Consider the following 23,096-nt stretch of genomic DNA (forward strand, 5'->3'; position numbering starts at 1 on the left):
TTTCAAAAAAATGAAATAAAAAATTAATAAACAATATTAAATATTAATAGTTTAATATTAAATTAAAGGTCATAAACTGCAAATAAAATTTAATAATAAAATTTAAAATGTAGCTTTACTTTTCTGTCAGTTTTTGAATGGGTAGATCTTGTCTTTCAGAAAACCTGGGGTTAGGGATCTTCAGCTAAAAAAGTTATTGACCACTGATATAAACAGTCAAATACAGCGGCACGACTGACAAGCATATAAATTTAGATGTGAATGTATTCACTGACGGTAAAGATTATTCGAAGTACCCAGATGAGTCTGTGTTATTTGTTTCAGTGGTTGTTATCTTGGAATAACATACATTGGAATGTCATGACTGACCAATCAGAATCTATTATTCCAGACAACAGTGCAATAAATATATATTATGTGCTGGTTGCAATTCACTGCAATTATATAGACAACAATAAGCATTTGTGGCCATTTTTGTGGTCTAAATGTCAGCATTTTAACAACATCAGGCTAAGTAATTGACTACATTTTCCACATAGGTTGAACTATCATTTAACTCATGTTAATTCTGTATTGCAGAAAGCAGATGTTGCTGTGGCCCCCCTCACCATTACTCTGGTCAGAGAAGAGGTCATTGACTTCTCCAAGCCCTTTATGAGCTTAGGAATCTCCATCATGATCAAAAAACCCACCAAATCCAAACCTGGCGTCTTCTCCTTTCTGGACCCGCTAGCCTATGAGATCTGGATGTGCATTGTGTTTGCTTATATTGGTGTGAGTGTGGTGCTGTTCCTGGTCAGCCGCTTCAGTCCGTACGAGTGGCATGCAGATGATGAAGAGGAAACAGCAGATCAGCAAAACCAGAACCAACCACCATCACCAGAACCAAACCAGTCGCCCAACCAGAGTCAGAACCAGCGAGAGGAGAAGCAGGAGAAACAACCGGAGCACACCAATGAGTTTGGGATCTTCAACAGCCTGTGGTTTTCCCTCGGAGCCTTTATGCAGCAAGGATGCGATATCTCACCAAGGTAGGCCTAGATGAGAAGAAAAAAGCGCAATTTTCATCATCATTGTCTTAATGTTTCTCATCTTCCACTGCTGCTTGTTCATTTGGCTGACTCACACTCTGCAAACAACATCTGTGATGGAGAAAATGGGTTGTAAAGTAAAGATGATCTCTTTAATCGTCTGCTGCATAACACTGTCCCTGAACTACATCTGAAATGAAGACTGTTCAAATAAAATGCTCAGAATATATTTAAAAATAAACGTGTTAAAGATATCAACAGTTATCATAAATGACAAATTATTTGTTAACTCTTTACATTATTGTTCAGTAGTAACAGTAGTTAAAGGTGCAGTTGGTAAATGTCTTCAGAAACATTTTTGTTGTGCTGGCTGAAAGTCTCTTCACATTCCATTAGTAATGATTAAAGTAAATGATCTAAATGTATTTTTATATTCTGGGTATGGCATAAGACTAAAAAATGTTCATCCAATTGAAAAGTGTCAGGCCGACAATTCCCATAATTCTGACAAGTAGGCCAAACTGTCTGTCAACAAATGTGTGCGCTCCCCTGTTCACGCAGAAAGATCCACCGTTTGCTCGTTCACATGCACACAAGAGAATAACAACAGTAAAAACAAATGCTGAATCAAAACTTTTTAAAATCCTCAATCAATATTGGAGGAACTTTTGTATGCTAATTATTTCTTTTAGACAGGTAATGTTATGTTTTTAAACTGTTTTAGTCAATCAAAGCTGATGTAGATTTTGATGTTTTACGAATGGGTTAAATACACAGAAGTGTTGTTCAGCCACTGAAATCTTCCAGCGAAAGACTGATGTGATTCTTTTTAATCTGGTACCTTTTACAGCATGGCTTAGTAATAAGTGTAGATCCTGCACCCCGCCGGCAAACCACTAAGCATGCAGTAGTCACTTTAGGACAAAATGCATGAGAGAATGAGACCAGTGATCCTTGCTTGCATGAAATATTGCACATTATGACATTATGAAGCTTTGCTTACTACATAACTGAAATCGTGCTAGATATAATACAGTTTTTTGATTGGAATTGTAGTATTATAAAGTACTATAAAGTTTTCTAACTGGCGAATGACATGATCTAGTGGGTTGTCTACTGTCATCTTTAAGGTGTGCATTCGTGATTTCAGGCGGTGTGGCTTTGGACGGCAGGGGAAGAACTGTGTTTTCAAAGCTTTTATGCTAACGGTTAGCATTTTGGCAGATCAAATCCATTAACATTAGCTAGTAATGAGTAACACATTTGTTACTGTGTTTATTGATATTTGCTAATGACATTATAACTTAGAATTATTATTAACCAATAAATAAGCTCCTTAAATTAATAAAGTTGTTATATTAATACACAAAGTTAAACTAAATAAAAAATGTTAAATATTTATTTGCAGCTAGATGAATTTTTCAAATAAGTTTACAATTATTTCATTATATATATATATATATATATATATATATATATATATATATATATATATATATATATATATATATATATATATATATATATATATATATATATATATATATATATATACAGTTGAAGTCAGAATTATTAGCGCCACCCTGAATTATTAGCCCTCCTGTTTATTTTCTTCCCCAATTTCTGTTTAAGAGAGAGAAGATTTTTTTCAACACATTTCTAAACATAATAGTTTTAATAACTCATTTCTAATAACTGATTTATTTTATCTTTGCCAATAAATAATGGTATTATTGATATATTTATCTGTAGAACTTGCGTAGGACGCCCGAAAGTGCACTGCAATTTAAGAAGACACATGCAAATAGAAACTAGCACCAGCAAATTAAGACAACATCTTCAAATCCTCACAATGCAAACACAAATTAAAAGCGCGCTGCAAAGACTCACAATGAAAACACTGATAGAAAAACACGCTTCAAATAAAAAAGCAGGTTATTTTACCTATTTAGATTTGCATTGTGAGGATTTGAAGCACATTTTTCTGTTTGTGTTTGGGTTGTGAGAATTTGTAGTGCACGTAGTGTCAAACTGATGAAGATTTTTTCTTAATTTGCTGTTGTTTCTATTTGCATGCGTCTTGCAGCAGGTTAAGCTCTCTCAGCCTCCATACTTAAACCTGAAAAACTAATAAACCCTCTTAAATCATCTTTTTACATTACTTATTACTTATTTTACATTACAATAAACCCTTCTCTGCTTGTCACCGTTTGCAGGGAGTGATTCAATATAGGAATCACCAGCATAGAGCCTTCTTCTCCAAACATCTTATTGGATCTCAGCCTGTCTCTTTGACCGATCGGACACTTATTCACAGTTTTATTTATACTAGCATTAGTCATGAGGGAAGTGTTAGCATAAGTCGGGCTAGCGCTGACACCCCTGGTAGGGTCTTCTAGCCTCATTATGTGCAGATTGGCCTGGAGCCTCTGGGTTTGCTGGCTCTTCTGCTAGTGTTTGACATTTTGGTTGGACATGTATATCCTTGGCTTGAGGGAAGCAAGCAACACACTCAAATTAGATTACACTGCCAGAGAGCCTCCATGACAGATGTGATTGTCTGCGCCAGAGCACTGAGCTAGACAGTGTTTTTTTATCCATGCCGGATAAGGACTTCATGCAAAAAACTTCATCTGAAGTTCTGACATGAGGACGTTCATTAGGAAATCATTCAGTTGGTTTTTGTGTAAAGGCTTTGATTGAACAGAGTTTGCGATGAACGGTTGTGTTGTTTTGACTGGAGAGTTTCAGAGAGTGATGAGGAAGTCTATTATGAGCCCCCAATAATCCATTTTATAAAGTATTTTTATGATACTCGATACTTGATCTGATTCTTGAACAAATCATTGTTGTATTGTTGTAAAAAACAAATGTATACACTCTAAAAAACGTTGAATTATTTATTTAACCCAATGGTTGAGTTAAAAATATTTGGTGCTTTGTTGGGTTATTTTTAACCTATATTTGGTTATTTATTAATAACTCAACTAGTTGTGTAACAAACTAACAAAAATTATTATTATTGTTGTTGTTATTCATATATTAGAGATATTTTAGAGTTGTTTATAAATATAAATAAAAATAATTGTTGTTGTTGATATTAATTAGGGACGTCCAGATCAGTTCGGTATCTGCCGATACCGAAACCCGATTCGATACTTCTTTAATACATAAAAAAGAATAAAGAAGAGCAAAGAAACAGTTCCAGGATGTTCCTTATTTTTTTATTTAATTCACCTTATTTTAACATTCAACAACTGTGTTAACAAACAGAGCACTTCTGTGAGGTAGCTTAAACAATCAAGAAATGAATAACATCAATTCTTCACTTTTGGACTTAAGTGCAACAGTAAATAAATCTAATATAAAAACAAATAGCACCTCAACTTAAAATTCCCGGTAGGCAATCCCAAGTTCTTACAGTTTGCTATGGCAATGTTGTCATCATCAACTTTATAACACCTCCAGACCGCAGACATACTCCCGCTTTCCACTTCAAACTGCTCCCGTGTTCTACTTTGCTGGCATTTAACTAATAGCATCTCTGCAACAAAGTGATGTAAGGCCGGACATGTTGCTGTTTCTGTGTGAAGTTAAGAAAGAGGTCTAACTTTGTGCCACTGCATAACTATAGATGTGTTAAAAAAATGAGAATATATGAGTTCTGATCGGGAGGTAACATCCGAATCCAATTGAGTCCGAAACCACATGATCAGGCCCTATTTCCGATCGCATGATCGGATCTGGACATCCCTAATATTAATCATATTATTAGCAGTCATTTGACATTAGACCAGTTTTTTAATTAGACATTAGACATAAAACTGTCCCGTTGTGACATTCTTATAATATTTTCCTAACTCTATAACTTATATCTTTATACTATAAATTGTATTTGCCCTTGACATTGTTAATCTTTCAGTTGTACACTTTTTTATTTTGTTTTTATTCGTTATGACATTCAAAAACAAAGTTAAAAATGTAATGTGTAATGTAGTGTGTATTTATGTAGCGCATGTGTCATGTATGGCCATACACCCAAAGCGCTTTACAATCATGAGGCGGGTCTCTCCACACCACCACCAGTGTGCAGCACCCACTTGGATGATATGACAGCAGCAACAGGACAATGGCACCAGTGCGCAGACCACACAACAGCTATTGGAGGAGTGGAGAGACTGTGATTGAGCCAATTAGGTGGATCGGGATGATTGGGAGGCCATGATGGGTGTGGGTATTTGGCCAGGACACCAGGGTTACACCCCCTACTCTTTACGAGAAGTGCCATGGTATTTTTAATAACCACAGCGAGTCAGGACCTCGGTTTAATGTCTCATCCTAAAGACGGCGCTCACTGACAGTATAGTGTCCCCTTCACTGTACTGGGGCATTAGGTCTTACACAAACCACAGGTTGAGCGCCCCCTTCTGGCCTCACTTACACCACTTCCAAAAGTAACCTAGTTTTCCCATGTAGTGTCCCATCCAGATACTGACCAAGCTCAACCCTGCTTAGCTTCAGTACGTTGGATGGCGAAGGGGTGTGGGCGAAAGTGAAAAGTGTTTGGGGAGTCGTGGAAGAAAGTGAACAGCGGACAGGGGAGGAGGGCTGTTGAGGAGGGGATCGGTAAAATGAGGTGCTTGATCAAATTTCAGAGCTTCCGGATCCAGTGTGTTCCAACACAAATTAAGCCCTGTCAGTAAGTAACCAGTCTTGGGTTGCAGGGTTATATGGCTAAATAAGCGTTATTAATATAATAATAATAATAATAATAATAATAATAATAATAATTATTATTATTATTATTATTATTATTATTATTATTATTATTATTATTATTATTATTATTGGATGATCGACCATTTAGATTTAGAAATAGTCAATAGTTAAAATGTTATGGCATACTACTAATAGTAATAACAATATATATATTATTAATATTAATCGATAATCAACAATTTAGATCAACAACCATCTATTAAATAAAGCTAATTTTATAATTATAAGAACAAAATTACTAATAATATTAATTATTGTTGTTGTTGTTATTATTATTATTATTATTTATGCTTAGATATCGCTAACCCATTCTTATTTGAATGCCTGTGAAACGTAGTTAAGCAAACAGTGCATTTTTTAGGTGGCCATATTAACAGGTTGCATGCAAGGTGTTGTAATACAATGCAATGCTTTCACTCTATGACAGATAAGATTTTTATATATTTTTACTGTACCGCAAGACAAAAGTGCTTATTAAGAGAATGTTTTTACAAGTTCTGGGTCTGCTGGGCATTTGAATCTCTGATACTTTGAGCCATTTAAATAGTTTTCGGACTGTGAGGTTATTTGTCAGTCATGGCAGAAAGCAGCGTTTAAGAAAGTCTTCAGCTTGAGTGTTTTGGTAATGAGGACTGTGTGGGCCAGACAGAAAACACCAAGCGGCTTACAGTATTTATCTCTGACAGGAAACTTGTTTGTCCTCGACAAATGTCAGAGCTGCCACTCAGAGCTGTGACTGCTCACATTGTTATTCACTCCAGCTCATCTGCGCCATCGCTTCAGAAAAATCCCCGCTACCTCATCCACACTCCCTGATTAGTTCCTGATGAGGTGCTTATGAAGGGTGCTTACGATTTCATTAATTCATTATTTCTTTTAAAGGTGCCAAAAACAAAGTCTCTTTGACGTCTTGCGAGACAGAGAGCAAATAGAGATCCCACTGTAAGCACGGGGGCAATCAAAGCAATTAACCAGGGCTCGAGCTGTGCTGTAATCTGAAGTCATGAAGCGATGGCACAGATGATTAGCAACGTGAGTGCAGAATTACTGAAGCCCACAGCAGCCTGACACGGCTCTGATGGTATATAAATTAATAACTCGACACACGGCATGATTGCTGCTCGTCTTTTAGCGCTTTACCCAGAAGTGGGAATTGCCGACTGTTTACTATGCATATTATGCACTATCACTGTCACGTCCACTAGCATCAACACTGTGCATTTCATAGCACGTTTCAGATAGGCTTCTGTAAACAACATGCTTTTGTGAACTGTCTTCTCAGATTCAGACGGCTAAAAGCCACCTGTTAGTGGAAACCGTCTGTGTTCGTCTGCATCAATTCTTTATGGGAAGCACGCGTCTTGAGCGCTGTAGCGTTAATTTGGTAATTCATTCATTAAAGTGATTTATTTCTCTGCTCTGCATCACTGGATCTTACATTATTTTAATTATGGCTGAAGTAACATTTACAATTGTTGAGATATTAGCTCGAAGTAAATGATTTACTGAACAATATACTGAACAACCTATCTGTCTGATCAGGGCTGTCTCATGTTCATCCATCCATCATTTTGTTTTTTATTATCAATTTATCCACCCATCAATAAATCTATACATTTTATTTTTATGCCCGCCCAGCCATCCATCCATTAATCTGTCCATCAATCCATAATTAATCCATTGTTCTTTTTATTGTTCATCCATCTATCTATCCATCCATCCATCCAAAGTGAATCCATTGATTTTTTTATTGTTCATCCATCCATCTATCCATCCATCCATCCATCCAAAGTGAATCCATTGATTTTTTTATTGTTCATCCATCCATCCATCCATCCATCCATCCATCTATCCATCCTATTCATCTAACCATCACTTTGTTTTTTATTCCAACAATCGATCTATCCATCAATTTATCCATCAATATTTCTTTTATTTTTCTGTCCATCCATTAATCCATTCATAATTAATCCATTGTTTTTTTCGTTGTTCATTCATCCATCCACCCATCCATCATTTTGTTTTCATTATTCCTTCTATCAATCTATCCATTTCTCAATTAATCCAACCATATTTATTTTTATTTTTCTGTCCATCCATCAACCCATCCATAATCCATTGTTCTTTTTATTGTTCATCCACCCATCCAATACTAATCCATCATTTTTTTGTTTATCCATTCGTCATTCTGTTTTCATTATTCCAACCATCAATCTATCCATCCTTCAATTAATCTGTCCATATATTTTTTCTGTCCATCCATCCATCAATCAATCCATCCATAATTATTTTTTTATTGTTCATCCATCCATCCATCCATCCATCCAAAATGAGTTCATTGATTTTTTTATTGTTTATTCATCCATCCATCCATTCTTTTATTTTTCCTATCCTTTGTTTTCATTGTTCCAACCATCAATCTATCCATCCCTCAATTAATTAATCCATCCATATTTCTTTTATTTTTCTGTCCATCCATTCATCCATCCATCCATCAAGCCATTCATAATTAATCAATTGTTATTTTAATTATTCATCCATCTAAAATGAGTCAGTTGATTTTTTTTTATTGTTCATCCATCCATCATTTTGTTTTCATTAGTCCTTCTATCAATCTATCCATTTATCAAATAATCCATCCATATTTATTCTTATTTTTGTCCATCCATCAACCCATCCATAATTAATCCATTGTTCTTTTTATTGTTCATCCATCCATCCAATACTAATCCATAATTTTTTGTTTATCCATTCGTCATTTTGTTTTCATTATTCCAACCATCAATCTATCCATGCATTAATCCGTCCATATTTTTATTTTATTTTACTGTCCATCCATCCATACATCCATCAATCGATCCATAATTAATTTATTTATTTTATTGTCCATCTATCCATCCAACCAAAATGAGTCCATTGATTTTTTTTTTAAATTGTTTATTCATCCACCCACCCATCCATCCTTTTATTTTTCCTGTCCATTGTTTTTATTAATCCAATCATCAATCTATCCATCCCTCAATTAATTAATCCATCCATATTTCTTTTTATTTTTCTGTCCATCCATCCATCCATTAGTTCATCCATAATTTATCCATATTTTGTTTTATTGTTTATCCATCCATTCAATTGAATCCATTGTTTTTTATTGTTCATCCATTCATCCATCATTTTTTTTCCTCTGTCCATCCATTTTCAACTCTTCTGTTTACTGTTATTTCATTTGTCCATTTGTAAATAATCCATTGTTCTTTCTGTTTCATCTATCTATTTATCATTCCTCTGTCCATTGTTCTGTCCATTCATCCATCCTTTTATTTATTTTTTTTCAACTCTGTTTATTGTTATTTCTTCCATCCATATTGTTCTTACATCCATACAGCCACCCATACTTGTATTTAGTCTATTCATCCATCCATCCATCCATCCGTTTCTCAGATTGAATATTTTACTATATATGCTTTAAATAAACAGAAAATGCAAGTACTGGAGATTTGTTGCTTATTCTTGTTGTGCTGCATCTGTACCAAATAGTGACTCCAGTGTACCATTACACCCCTAATATACAGTATGTGTAGTGTGTTTCTCATGGTGTTGTATACACACACACATACACACACACATATATATGTATATTACACACACAAAATCATAGCACATGGCCTGCAGAGCTTAACCTTAGACAGTGCACACTGCCCCTTTAAATAAGTATAGGAGTTATTTTAGCCGTTGGTGTCAGTGTTTAGAGCAGTAAAATGCAATGCCCTCATTACGGTAGACAGAATGACCTCCACTGAACTACTACTGCGAATCTCTTGCTATAAAGAGTGCTCTCACTGTGAGGGGAGGGTACAGATGTGACTCCCAGGAAAGCTGTCGCATGCAGGCCAGATGACTTTTCCAATGAGTTAAATTGGCCCGGAGGCCGATGGTCTGTCTGTTCACACCTGCTGAAGAGTAATCCTGAAAGTGCTCCAGGACACGAGCATGAAAAAGTGTGTGCTTGCTGGAGCAATAGAGTGAGTAGTGACCCTGAGGAAGCGATACATGTTGTGTGCCTTAGGAGCACTATTGGAGATGGTGAATGTGTCTTTGTGTCTGTGTGTGGGTCACACCATCAGGCTTTCAGTAAGCATGACAGTTCAACCCAGGCGTCATGGTGCCCCCTTCCTCCCGCCGGCCGCCGACTGTCACTTCAGCTTTGTCCAGATCCCCTATACCCCCCGTACAAAAATACTCTCCCTTTACAAACACTTCCATATGCAATGACACTAACAGGTCACGTACAGTACACATTACGTTTAGGTCACACATTTAGGTCACGAGCACATTAGTGTACTTTCACAATACAAAAACATGTGCACTGACGCCTGGAGGATAACATCTCGTTTGGGTTTTTCCTGCTATCGAGGTGACCTTGCCATCCCAAGTGTTTGGAAAATTTCTGCAGTGCTTAACTGAACTGTGACACAAGAGTACGAGGAGATGATCAGCATGTCACAACGTTCCCATCAGTGTCCGTCTGAGTTTCTGTAATGGAACGGACGTTTTGCAGCAGCACCACGAGGAACGACAAGGAGACCTTTATTTTTAGTTTGCTACAGTGCTGTTGTGAGTCGTCTTGTCTCAATGGAGATGTGATTGAAAGAGTGTTTGTCCATGAGAACCTTTTTTCGGTGCCGGAGTGACCCATATTCTCCGGATTAGCATGATAATTCATTTGGAGGATTCATCTGGGGATTTGCACTGCTGGTATTCTTTTAATGTGCAAGCTACTCTATGTGTGTTCAAATAATAATAGCCGCAATGATTTCTTATGTGACCTTATGTTTCCTTTGTCTATTGTGCTTGTATATCAGGAACGTCTCCTCTGAGGAGGAAAGGGAAGCAAGGTTTAGCCTATTTGTAGAAAAATAATCCTCCAAAAGTTTGGCTGTCTTGATTGAAACCCAAACATTCATTCATTCATTCATTCATTCATTCATTCATTCATTCATTTTCCTTCAGCTTAGTGCCTTTATTTATCAGTGGTTGCCACATCAAAATGAACCGCCAACTCATCCAGCATGTTTTACACAGCGGATGCCCTTCCAGCTGCAACTCATTACTGGGAAACACCCATACAATTTCACATTCTCACACATACACTACGACCAATTTAGCTTTTTCAATTCACTTATACAGCATGTCTTTGGACTGTGGGAGAAACCATAGCACCTGGACAAAAACCCACGCCAACATGGGGAGAACATGCAAACTTACAGAAATGACAACTGGACCAGCTGGAGCGCGAACCAGCAATCTTCTTGCTGTGAGATGACAGTGCTAACCACTGAGCCCCCGTGCTGCCCCAAACCCAAGCATATCATCAAAATCCTCTATCTTGTAAAAGCACTGCCAGTATTTAGTTTTGCTTTGCATATACTGGAAGTTCAAATTTTGTCTATGCACATTTCTGAATCCCACCTCCACTAAACACTCACTGGTTGGTTTGCTACAATAGCCACGCCCCAAGCTCTTGCTATTGGTCGAACAAGAAAGTAATGAACAGATTAGAGCAGATTTTACACTTGTCTGGCTTACATATTGTATTGAACTTGCCTCATTTGTTTTGACATTTACTTTACACATGATTTACTGCTTAGCTCATGATGAAACAAGTTGCAGTAGCCTTTTTTGTTATTGTGACATAAATGCTAGAAATAAAAGGCAGTAAAGCAAAAAAAAATAATAATAAGCACAAATAATAAATACATCGATTTTTGTAAGTACTGCAAAATTTCTTTTAATTAATAGGAATTTGTCATTTTGATTTAAATGTGACTTTATATATGAAGTATGTACATGCATTGTACATGCAATAACTTAATATTAATATGCTGACTGCCTAAATCCCAAGAAATCACTTGACTGGCCTGTCTGCAGTCCTGACCTGTCTTCAATAGAGAATAGTTGCATCCCAAATGGCACACTATGCACTTATGCACTTACACACTCAACAGCATAGTGTATGTATCTAGTGTCATCCCAAATGGAACACTGTTTTTTTTACTAAGCGGAAATTCAAACCGTTTCCCTAATGACGTTTGGTTGTTGCCAAATTAATGAAATAAATGACCAAACTGCCAAATAATGCCTGCCATGAGTATAACCCCATTCACCATTGGGAGGTGCTATAATCACTCTCGTAGGAAAACTTTGCTTTCACAATCCAAAATAAATAATGTAATCCAACATGAGCGCCCAAAAGCTCCGCCCCTTTCGCTTCGTGAGCAAAGGTTGTTGAGTGCATGAAATGTCCATCATTACACACTTCATTTTAATGGTTGAATAAGTGCATCATCCAGATATTTAAAGTGCACTTATATTTTTTATAGTTTTCAGTGTGAACGCACTACTTACACTATTTATACTACAAAATGGCATAGAATAGGGCATAAGTATGCGTTTTGGGACGCACCTATTGTGTGGTGCATTTTGAAGCATAAAATGCGTCAACAAAGTCCCTGTATAGATATTTTGACATAGATATTATAGAGCCATCTGCTATATACAAACTTCATAGTTAAACTAATTTATGTAAGGTGTAGTGTGTAATTCAAGCTAAGTCAAAACTACACAAAGCTCAGGATTTATTTTTATGGTGATCAAACACAGTTTGATAGTTATAAAGGGGATGTTTCTTACAAAACAGCTGCGCTCCTCTATTTGACAGACTGAATAAAGTCAACTTCATATCACACCCCTTACAGCTGAGCGGACGTGAAAATAGGGAGACGGGGCAGGTGAGAGAGACAAGAAAGATACGTGGAGTACAAGAGAATCTTTGAGAAGAAGCAAGAGTTGAGGCAGTCACAGATTCATTGCTCTACTAGTTTTTTTTTCTCTATTTTTCATTAACTTGCGCTTTTTTCTTTTGTTCTTGTAAGGATGTAAGACACATTTCAGCATCTTTTGAAGATCAAATTTGGCATCAAATTTAACGTTTTTCTAGCTTTTTTTTGAATACAAAGTAATGTACTTTTGCACTTCAGGTCTTGACTGAACTACAATATAAAATAAGCCTTTGAACTGTTGTTTTTTTAAGCAGTTAATACTTTAATTCAGTACAATAAATCAATCAAAAGTGACAATAAAGACTTGTAATGTTAGAAAAGATTATAATTTCAATTAAAGGCTGTTCTTTTCAACATTCTTTTTCTTTAAGCATCTTAAAAGTTGTTGCCTTCCACAAAAAAGCATCACAGCTGAAATGTTTCATGAGCAGCAAATCAGCTTATTAGATTTTTTTCTGAAGGATTATATGCGGCGACTGAAAACGCAGCTTTGACTGTAACACTTTTTAATAATAATGTTTCATAATACTAATCTATAATAGTGCATTTTTGATTGAAGCTTAAAAATGATAAAATAAACCAAGCGTTTGAACGAAATAGAAATTTTCTCCATTAAGAAACAATCATCACCCTGTCGTATTTCTTTACTATTTACGTGTTTAAATTAAGAGTGTGCAGTTTTTAATGTGTAGATTTAATGAGCATGAACTGAAATTTCCATTATTGATCTATATCTAATATTGGATATGTAAATGTATTTACATCCCAACAATGTTTCAACAACTTCCACTTTGCAATGCAGGGCATTTTGCTTCCCAATAAAAATGTAAAGTGGTTTATGGGCCACTTTAATATAACTGATAATATCACTGGAAGCAGTGAAGAGAGTATATTTCCCTAGAAAGTGAAAGAGGGTGGAATAATGCGCAGCATGTATTGGAAAGTAGAACTTTAGTGCAAGCTTGGCAGAACAGGATCTTTGATTAAATTTAAGACTTTCAAAGGGAACGGTGAAAAAGAATGAGGTTTTCAGGACACTCGGATCAATCGACACAAGCATAGAGAAGTCACAGATCAAGCCATGTCTCCTGGACAGGGTTATGTTGTAATGGTTTGTTTTATTTTTTATGATGTCAGAATTTATTTTTCAGAGAGGCATATTTAGCATAAATTGAAAACAAACTTCTTTTTTAGTTTAAACAGTTGTTTATGATGATGATGATGATGATGATGATGATGATGATGATGATGATGATGATGATGATGATGATGATATTACACGATTTAATATATTCAATATGAAAGAAATTGTGTTTTCAAAATATTGGAAATCACTATTGCATCTCAGCAGCTTTCATAAATTGCTTGTAATTCATAAAATGTACTTTCATAAGAAATAAATGTGTCTATTAGCACCAATTTCCACTTTTAAGGAAAGAAACATTTATAAATGTAAAAGATTTAAAGTGCTGCAGTCACCCAGTCATTTCATTAAGGTAATATAGGTGATATTTCAGGCATTTCTTATCTCTGATGGTTATTAAATTCTGCACACAAAGGCTGCAAATGACTTTACTTTTGTTTAAACTCTGCTCCAGATCTGATTTATGCTTCGATTAACCATTAAGAAGGCCCTTCATCATCATATATGCCTGCTGATAACATAATTCATTTATTAATTAATCTGTTATCTCTCCACTTTGTGCGCAGCTAGAAATGGAAACGATATTAGAAATGAGACACTTCATTATGAGTCTAATTTGATAGAGAAGATCGCTATAATTCAGGCTATTAACCACCTGTTTTGTTGTTAAACTGTATGCTCTTTCTCCCCCAGATCTCTCTCTGGTCGTATCGTCGGAGGTGTGTGGTGGTTCTTCACTCTGATTATCATCTCCTCCTACACAGCCAACCTGGCTGCCTTCCTCACTGTGGAAAGGATGGTTTCACCCATCGAGAGTGCAGAGGATCTGGCTAAGCAAACGGAGATTGCTTATGGGACTCTGGATGGAGGATCCACTAAAGAGTTCTTCAGGGTAAGTAATACTAGCTGAATAAAAAAGCAAAGATTATACATTTAGCTTATGGGTTTTTGGATGGAGAATTCATTAAAGAGAAACCTTAACCCCCCTTTGCTTTGTACCATATCTGAACTAACAGATATACACTTACCGGCCACTTTATTAGGTATACCTGTCCGACTGCTTGTGAATGCTTGTTAATTTCTAATCAGCCAATCACATGGCAGCAACTCAATGCATTTAGTCATGTAGACATGGTCAAGACGATCTGCTGCAGTTCAAACTGAGCATCAGAATGCGGAAGAAAGCTGATTAATGTGACTTTGAATGTGGCATGTTGTTGGTGCCAGACGGGCTGGTTTGAGTATTTCAGAAACTGCTGATCTACAGGGATTTTCACGCACGACCATCTCTAGGGTTTACAGAGAATGGTCCAAAAAAGAGAAATATCCAGTGAGCGGCAGTTCTTTGGGCACAAATGCCTTGTTGGTGGCAGAGGTCAGAGGAGAATGGGCAGACTGGTTTGAGCTGATAGAAAGGCAACAGTAACTCAAATAACCACTCGTTGCAACTGAGGTATGCAGAAGAGCATCTCTAAATGCACAACACATCGAACCTTGAGGCGGATGGGCTACAGCAGCAGAAGACCACACCTGTACTAATGAGGTGTACTTGAATAAGGGGCTGGGAAGTGTATATTAGTATATAATCATCAGTAAGGTAATAATATACACCCTTTTGGCAGCACAAAGTTACAACAATGAGGGTATAAAGCGCTATAGCTATTAAAGAGCAAAATATGCACAATTTATCCATTCATTAAAAATTCTAAAGAGAAAACTGAGGAAAAAAGGGGTTTGAACGTCCTGAAGTGACATGCAGGAGAACCACGGTGTCAGGTACTCTGGAATGTGCAAATTGTATTCCAAAGCAACTTACAGTACATAATGTGATCAATGCAAAGCAAGCAAAATGTGTGCAAAATGCCATTTGTATTCATACTGAATAAGAAACCTGTCTGTTTCATTTTAAATGTGCTCAGTGTCAGTTTAAAGGTGCTGTGTGTCATTTTGTAAGGATTGGAAGTTCACATCCATGTTTTTCTGCAAAAAAAACCCCAAAACAATGCAAATTATTCTATTTTGAGATGTGCATTCTGTTTTTGGTTAGGTCTGTGAGTTTCTGCCCATTGCCAATTAAAACAGTATTTACTCAAGCTAGATTGCCAGTTGGAAGAAAACACAGCAATTGAATGCAGCAAAGGAACTGGGTCACAGATCGCTGTGCAGCTCTTCTGACAACCCAATGTTTTTGCAACTGATTTTTTATAACCTGCCCATTAACAAACCATACAGTACAGTGTTTTGGAAAATACTTTAACATCACATATTCAGTATTATAATGAATGAAGTCAGTTTGTTGTTCAGAACAAAATGCATTTTCCTATTTCAGCTTGCTGACACAGGACCTGTGTCTCTCACCTTTGCATGTTGCATAAAACAATTTACTTTACATCGGACTCTATTATAAATGCACCAATTCAAAAAACTTCAACTAACAAGTTGTGTTCATGTCGGTGTCATCAATCTAGTAACATGTGTCTGTTTATAGTTTGGGCTACAGTATAACCACTAGCTGCCAATATTACACACTGCACCTTTAAATAAATTCGTTTAATTATGAAATTTGTTTATACTGTTGCAGATGGTTTGAAAATGTCAATGTGTCTTTCTATATATCTATCTATATTTATCTAAATAGAGATAGATCGATAGATAGATAGAAAGACAGACAGACAGAGATAGATAGATAGATAGATAGATAGATAGATAGATAGATAGATAGATAGATAGATAGATAGATAGATAGATAGATAGATAGATAGATAGATAGATAGATAGATGGATGGATGGATGGATGGATGGATGGATGGATGGATGGATGGATGGATGGATGGATGGATGGATGGATGGATGGATGGATGGATGGATGGATGGATGGATGGATGGATGGATGGAAGGACAGACAGACAGACAGACGGCCGGACGGACGAATGGATGGATGGATGGATGGATATTATGTGCCACACATTCTCTATTGGAGACAGGTCAGGACTGCAGACAGGCCAGTCAAGTACCTGTAATTCAGGGTAGTTCAGCTTAGGCTTGTGCTCTTGTCCTTTATGCATTGAAATTCCTCCAGATTCCTTGAATCTTTTAACTATGTTATGCACTGTTAAATGTGAAATATCCAAATGTCTTCCTATCTTTCTTTGAGGAACATTGCTTTTAAACATTTCAATAATTTTCAATAAATTACAATTTCATATAATTCATACCTTTGTTGAAAAAAATCAGAATTTTAGCATAATTACTCCAGTTTTCATTGTCACATAAATCTTTAATAACAATTACAATATGCTGTTTTAATGTTTAAGGAACATTTATTATCAATGTTGAGAGCAGTTATGCTGGATAAAAAAAATTGTGGAATATTGTAACATTTTCAGTTAGAAAGAACCTGCATCTTTGTTAAACATGAATTCCTCTATCTTTCCTCAGAGATCAAAAATCGCAGTATTTGAGAAGATGTGGTCCTACATGAAGTCCGCAGAGCCTACAGTGTTTGTGAAGACAACAGACGAAGGCGTCGTGCGAGTAAGGAAGTCCAAAGGGAAGTATGCTTATCTGCTGGAGTCCACAATGAATGAATATATCGAGCAGCGCAAACCTTGTGACACCATGAAGGTGGGAGGAAATCTGGACTCAAAAGGTTATGGAGTGGCCACACCTAAAGGATCTGCTCTGAGGTACACTTGAGCTTCCAAGTACTCCAAATACAACATAAAAATGTTTTCTGACAATGATTACGAGTCTGAGAGTTTACACCAGAGATATGTCTGAGGCCATTACAACATAAACTGAGTTAGAAGAAATGTGTATATGTATTTTGGAAAAAAGTAATATATACTATCTAGATATTTAGTTAATAAATATACATTTTTAAATGTGAAATCTATTAAATTTGGAAGAATTTATAAAATAAAACAAAATTTTTTTTTACCAAAAACACTGAAAATAAAGGGTGATATAGAGGGTTTTTTGCATAAGCACACACATAAAACAAAAAATAAATACATAGACATTAATTATTTTAGAATTATTATAAAGTAATATTATTATAAAGTAGCTACAGCTAAAATGCATTAGATTTAGTAATTTTTCACAGACATATCTGCTCTGTAACCTCTCATTTTATGTGTTGACTGGAATAAATTATAATTGTTTCTGTTCGTGTTCTGCACCATCAGTTTTCATTGCACTAACAAAGTTTGTACTCCTGTGTCTCATAATTCCATTGTCAAGACAATTTTAATGTTTATGTGTGAGTACCATGTCTAATTCTTCATTGACATCCCAGTACATTGACTTTCTAACCTTGTTCTTTAAAACATTTACACATGACATCTTTGCGAATATTTCTGACCCAAAAAAAATGCTAAATGCTGATTTGAATAAAAGCTGTGTGCCTGTTTAGCAGCATTCAACTATAAACAACACATTTCCGAAGAATTGAATTCAACATCTATACTTTATTAAACTTATTTAACTTCATTTATTTACACTGCTGTACAAAGGTTTGGGGTCGGTAAGATGCTTTTGAAAGAAGGCTCACCAAGACTGCTTTTGTTTGATATATATATATATATATATATATATATATATATATATATATATATATATATATATATATATATATATATATATATATATATATATATATATATAAAGTAATATAAATAAATCATAAATAAAAATATTTTTAAACATTTAAAAAATTGTGTTTAAAAAATGAATAAAATATTATTTATTAGCATATTAATTTTTAGCATAATTTCTCCAGCTTTTAGAGTCACATTTTTCTTTTGAATTCCTTCTTAGATGCTTTATTTGATGCTCAAAAACATGTCTTACTATTATCAATGTAAATTAATCAAAACAGTTTTGAGGCCACATCAGTTTTCATGGCCAGTAAAAATTCACATATACATATATAAGATAAGTTATTAGAGCAATTTCACAAGTGATGTTGAGCAGAGCAAGGTCATTTTCACAATATTTCCTATTATATTATTCTTCTGGAGAAAATTACATTTTTAAAAATTGGGCTGGAATAACTTGTTTGTTTTTTATTTATAATTTTATTTTTTAAATCTGCTAAGGTCAATATTACTTTCCCCTTTAGTTTTTTTCTTTTCAATTGGCTACTGAACAAACTACTGTTGGGCAATGATTGCCACCGTTGTCCAATTAAGCTAATTTTCCTAGTTAACCCATTTAATCTATTATGTTTAAAAATGTGTGTGATAAAACAATCTTCTCTCCATTAAACAGTATCTGGGAAATATTTGAAAAAGTATTAAAACCACAGGAAGGCTAACAATTATGTGTTTATATTATATATATTGTCTTTATTATTACATATTTAGCTCTGGAAAATAAATAGGGTGACACTTTACAATAAGATTCATTAGTTAATGTTAATTAATGCATTTACTAACATGAACAAACAATGAACAATACATTTACTACAGTATTTGTTCATGTTAGTTAACATTAGTTATTGAAAGTACAGCTGTTTATTGTTAGTTCATGTTAAGTCACGGTGCATTACCTAATGTTAACAAGCATGGACTTGGATGTTAATAATGCATTAGTAAATGTTCAATTATGATTGATAATTGTAGAGAAATGCAATTAACTAATGAACCTTATTGTAAAGTGTTACCATAAATAGACCATTGGACACTTGCAGTGTTCATTTTAGGCCCTCAATGTGCCATGCATTTTTGTGGAAAACATGATACTTTTTTTACAGTTAAAGTCAGAATTATTAGCCCCGCTTTTTTTTTTTTTTTAATTATTTCCCAAAGATGTTTAACAGCAAGGAAATGTTCACAGTATCTCTGATAATATTTTTTTCTTCTGGAAATTGTCTTATTTGTTTTATTTCGGCTAGAATAAAAGCAGTTTTTAATTTTTTTAAAAACATTTTAGGGTCAAAATGTTTAGCCCCTTTAAGCTATATTTTTTCGATAGTCTACAGAACAAACCATCGTTATACAATAACTTGCCTAATTACCTTAACCTGCCTAGTTAACCTATTTAACCTAGTTAAGCCTTTAAATGCCACTTTAAGCTGTATAGAAGTGTCTTGAAAAATATCTAGTCAAATATTATTTACTGTCATCATGGCAAAGATAAAAAAATCAATTAGAAATGAGTTATTTAAACTATTATGTTTAGAAATGTGTTGAAAAAATCTTCTCTTCATTAAACAGAAATTGGGGAAAAAATAAACAGGGTGGCTAATAATTCAAGGGGGGCTAATAATTCTGACTTCAACTGTATTTCTGACTTTAACTGATTTAAAAAGGCCATTCAAACAAAAACAATCATATCTACCCTATAAGCAGAGCAGTCTGTTTTCCAGTCCAGAGCTGATAAACATCCTGTAAATCAGATGTTAACCATCAATCTATCTTTCAAAATCTCCTTCATTTAAGACGTTGAGCTGTTCTTGCCCATCATTATCCTTCTCCACATTCCTGTTGTCTTGTGTGCCCTGCAGATTTCAGATTAATGTCCATGGATGAAGTCTGGCTTTGTTTTAGTCATCCATAAACACACCGGCCTCTTTCTCTCTCTCGAGGGATGCAGAAAGAAGTCAGCGATTTTACCAAGAAAGACTTCACCACACACACACACACACACACACGCACGCACGCACGCGCACACACACACACACACACACACACACACACACACACACACACACACACACCAAAAACGGGCGCATAAAAAAACGCTCTGGATTTGGAACATACAGTGTCCTTCAACCCCAACCACAGCGTAGCAGATCATCCACAGCTAATCTACAGTAATATTGACTTAATCTGCGAATCCTCTTATACCAACCACACTTAAATCCAGAGCATGGCTTAATTCGTCCCGTTCCCCAGTCTTGGTAAAATCGTTCATAATTTCGTCACTGTACACTTTAGCTCAACACAAGACAACTAATATCGTCACATCAACAAACCCAGCAGAGCCAGGCACACAGTCAGATCAGTTTTCTGTTCTGTTTCACTTCCTCGACGACTTAATAGACTCACTTTTATTTGACACAACCTCTGCCTCGCCGTATCATATCACCAATGCTGACCCAGCTTATTTTATTATCATTTCAAGAAACCCAGTAAACCTGGCAGTGTTAAAACTGAACGAGCAGGGCCTGTTGGACAAATTGAAAAACAAATGGTGGTACGACAAGGGAGAGTGTGGCAGCGGAGGAGGTGATTCCAAGGTCAGCCCCAAAAAATGAGCCATCCGGCGGGTAACCACCACCTTGGGGGGGTAACCGGCAACCTCAGTTAACAAACACTCCGGCTGCAGATTATTGAAAATATCCAAGTCTGACTTGAGTGATTGACAGCTCGAAATGATTGACGGCCAATTATAACTGTGTCAACTTTGAGTGTCGTAACAGTAAAATGTGCAAATCCGAGTGTTTCCAATCTCTTGCCGGTTACCCAAAGTGATATAGTAATACACATCTTGCAATAGGGAGAAAGGTCACAAGCTAGATGGAGTATTAATGCATATCACTTTGGCAGTGGCAGTTTTCCAACTCTGTGACTCTGTGCTGTTCTTTCTTTTTCTTTTATTGTTTCCGTCTCCTTTTTCTTTCTTCCTTTCTTTTTGTTCTATCTATCTGTAGACATTTAGAACACATCAAAGCGTAATTATGGGTGTATGTATTTTGCTTAAATGCTGAATAACATAAGATAACATGGGTAATGTTATTTATGTTATTTTCCTGGTTGAAGAATCCCCGTAAACCTAGCGGTGTTGAAGCTCAATGAGCAAGCCGTCTTAGACAAACTGAAAAACAAATGGTGGTACGATAAAGGGGAGTGTGGAAGCAAGGACTCCGCCAGAAAGGTCAGTTCACTCATTGGTCCTTTCCCTCAGCTTTAGCGCTTTACTAAAAGCCCTGTCCTCTTCTCTCTCAAAAACTCGCTCTGTCTCCAGTCTGCCATTTGCCCAGAGACTCGTGCGCTCTCTGTCATCATGTTTCTGTCTGGCCCTTATTACTTCCCACGTTACAAAATAGATGTGATGCTTGTGGTGTATTTATAGCGAAAGGCATAGTGTTTAGTTTTTTTCTTTTCTCACTTCAGCACAGGCACTTGGTTCTTCGCTTGCCTTTTAACAAGTTACTAACTTTTTTTGTGTACATATATGCGTATTTGTGGATCAACTTCATTCATAAAATGATGTATTCATTAATAAGTTTGCACAGTTTAGGATAATCATTTAAGGATTTAAATTACCCATCTGAAATTACATGTACGCAACAACCTAGCAGCAGTAGTGTGCTTTTTTTGACTTGTGAATGATTTAATTAATTACGCTTTTCAAGAGTTACATATTAATGTAATTTGTATATTGATAAATACATAATCTATATTTATTTATATTAATATAACTATATTATTTTTAATATACAGATTTTATTTTAATATACACATTTTTTTAATTATGAGCTAAGATTTAATCCTAATATTTACTAACTAAGATGTTACAAAAACATTTTCGCAGTCATAATTTAACTGTTTTAAACTGTTATTCAGAAATGACATGAATTATTCGTATTAACCTTCCAGTCATGTTCACCTCTTGCCCCTTACTTTAGTGTTCCCGGTCATAATTGACTGCTCTCTTTAACTGCTCTTAAATTGCTTTAAAAGCATTTTTCACCACCAAACATTTATTCAACGTTCTTTAGCTGTGAACAATGTCTTAAACTAGTGTTTAACATGGATTTATAGAATTAGACATAAAATAAAATACAAATAGGCACTGAAAATGTATTACAAAACGAACATGTAATGTCATGGAGGTAATCACGTCGGAGGATCGGCACATAAGCACGAGAGAGAGGTGTGTACCCACAAAAGACGTTGTTCAGTCTGAAATGTGTGCGTGAGTGAGTTGGTATGGGGATGTTTTCTGTTTGATGGTTGAATTTAGTCTGGATGCATATTTATTTCATATCGTGGTCAATTTTGACTGGGAACTAAAACACTCAAATTTCAACGAAAAACCCAAAAAGTTAAGGTAACTCAAATCATTTGAGGTAACCAAGTGCAACAAACCATTTAAGTTAAAAAGTAATCCTAATGAGTACTGTGAACTTAATCCATTTGAGTAAACAAAGCCATTTGAGAACAGTAAAACCAAATAAATGAAGAGAACTCAAACCAACTGAGTACTGTAAAACCCAACAAGTTAAGTCTACTCAAACCGTTTGAGGAAACCGATTGCAACAAACCATATGAGTTAAAAAAAATAATCTATATGAGT

The 23,096-nt window shown here is 35.5% G+C and overlaps 1 protein-coding gene across 2 annotated transcripts in view; it reads left to right on the forward strand.

Moving 5' to 3' along the window:
* gria1b (glutamate receptor, ionotropic, AMPA 1b) overlaps positions 1-23,096 on the forward strand; it is a 90,229-nt gene that overhangs the window by 58,377 nt on the left and 8,756 nt on the right. The window contains exons 11-14 of one of the 2 annotated variants that reach the window (XM_056446424.1): positions 580-1,031; positions 14,484-14,682; positions 17,229-17,476; positions 20,919-21,033. In XM_056446424.1, coding sequence (XP_056302399.1) covers positions 580-1,031; positions 14,484-14,682; positions 17,229-17,476; positions 20,919-21,033 — 1,014 coding nt within the window. Of the gene's footprint in view, positions 1-579; positions 1,032-14,483; positions 14,683-17,228; positions 17,477-20,918; positions 21,034-21,556; positions 21,672-23,096 lie in introns of both variants that reach the window. The other variant, XM_056446425.1, reaches the window with a different exon arrangement.

The sequence above is a fragment of the Danio aesculapii genome, chromosome 21 (assembly GCF_903798145.1).
Source record: "Danio aesculapii chromosome 21, fDanAes4.1, whole genome shotgun sequence".
Lineage (NCBI taxonomy): Eukaryota > Metazoa > Chordata > Actinopteri > Cypriniformes > Danionidae > Danio > Danio aesculapii.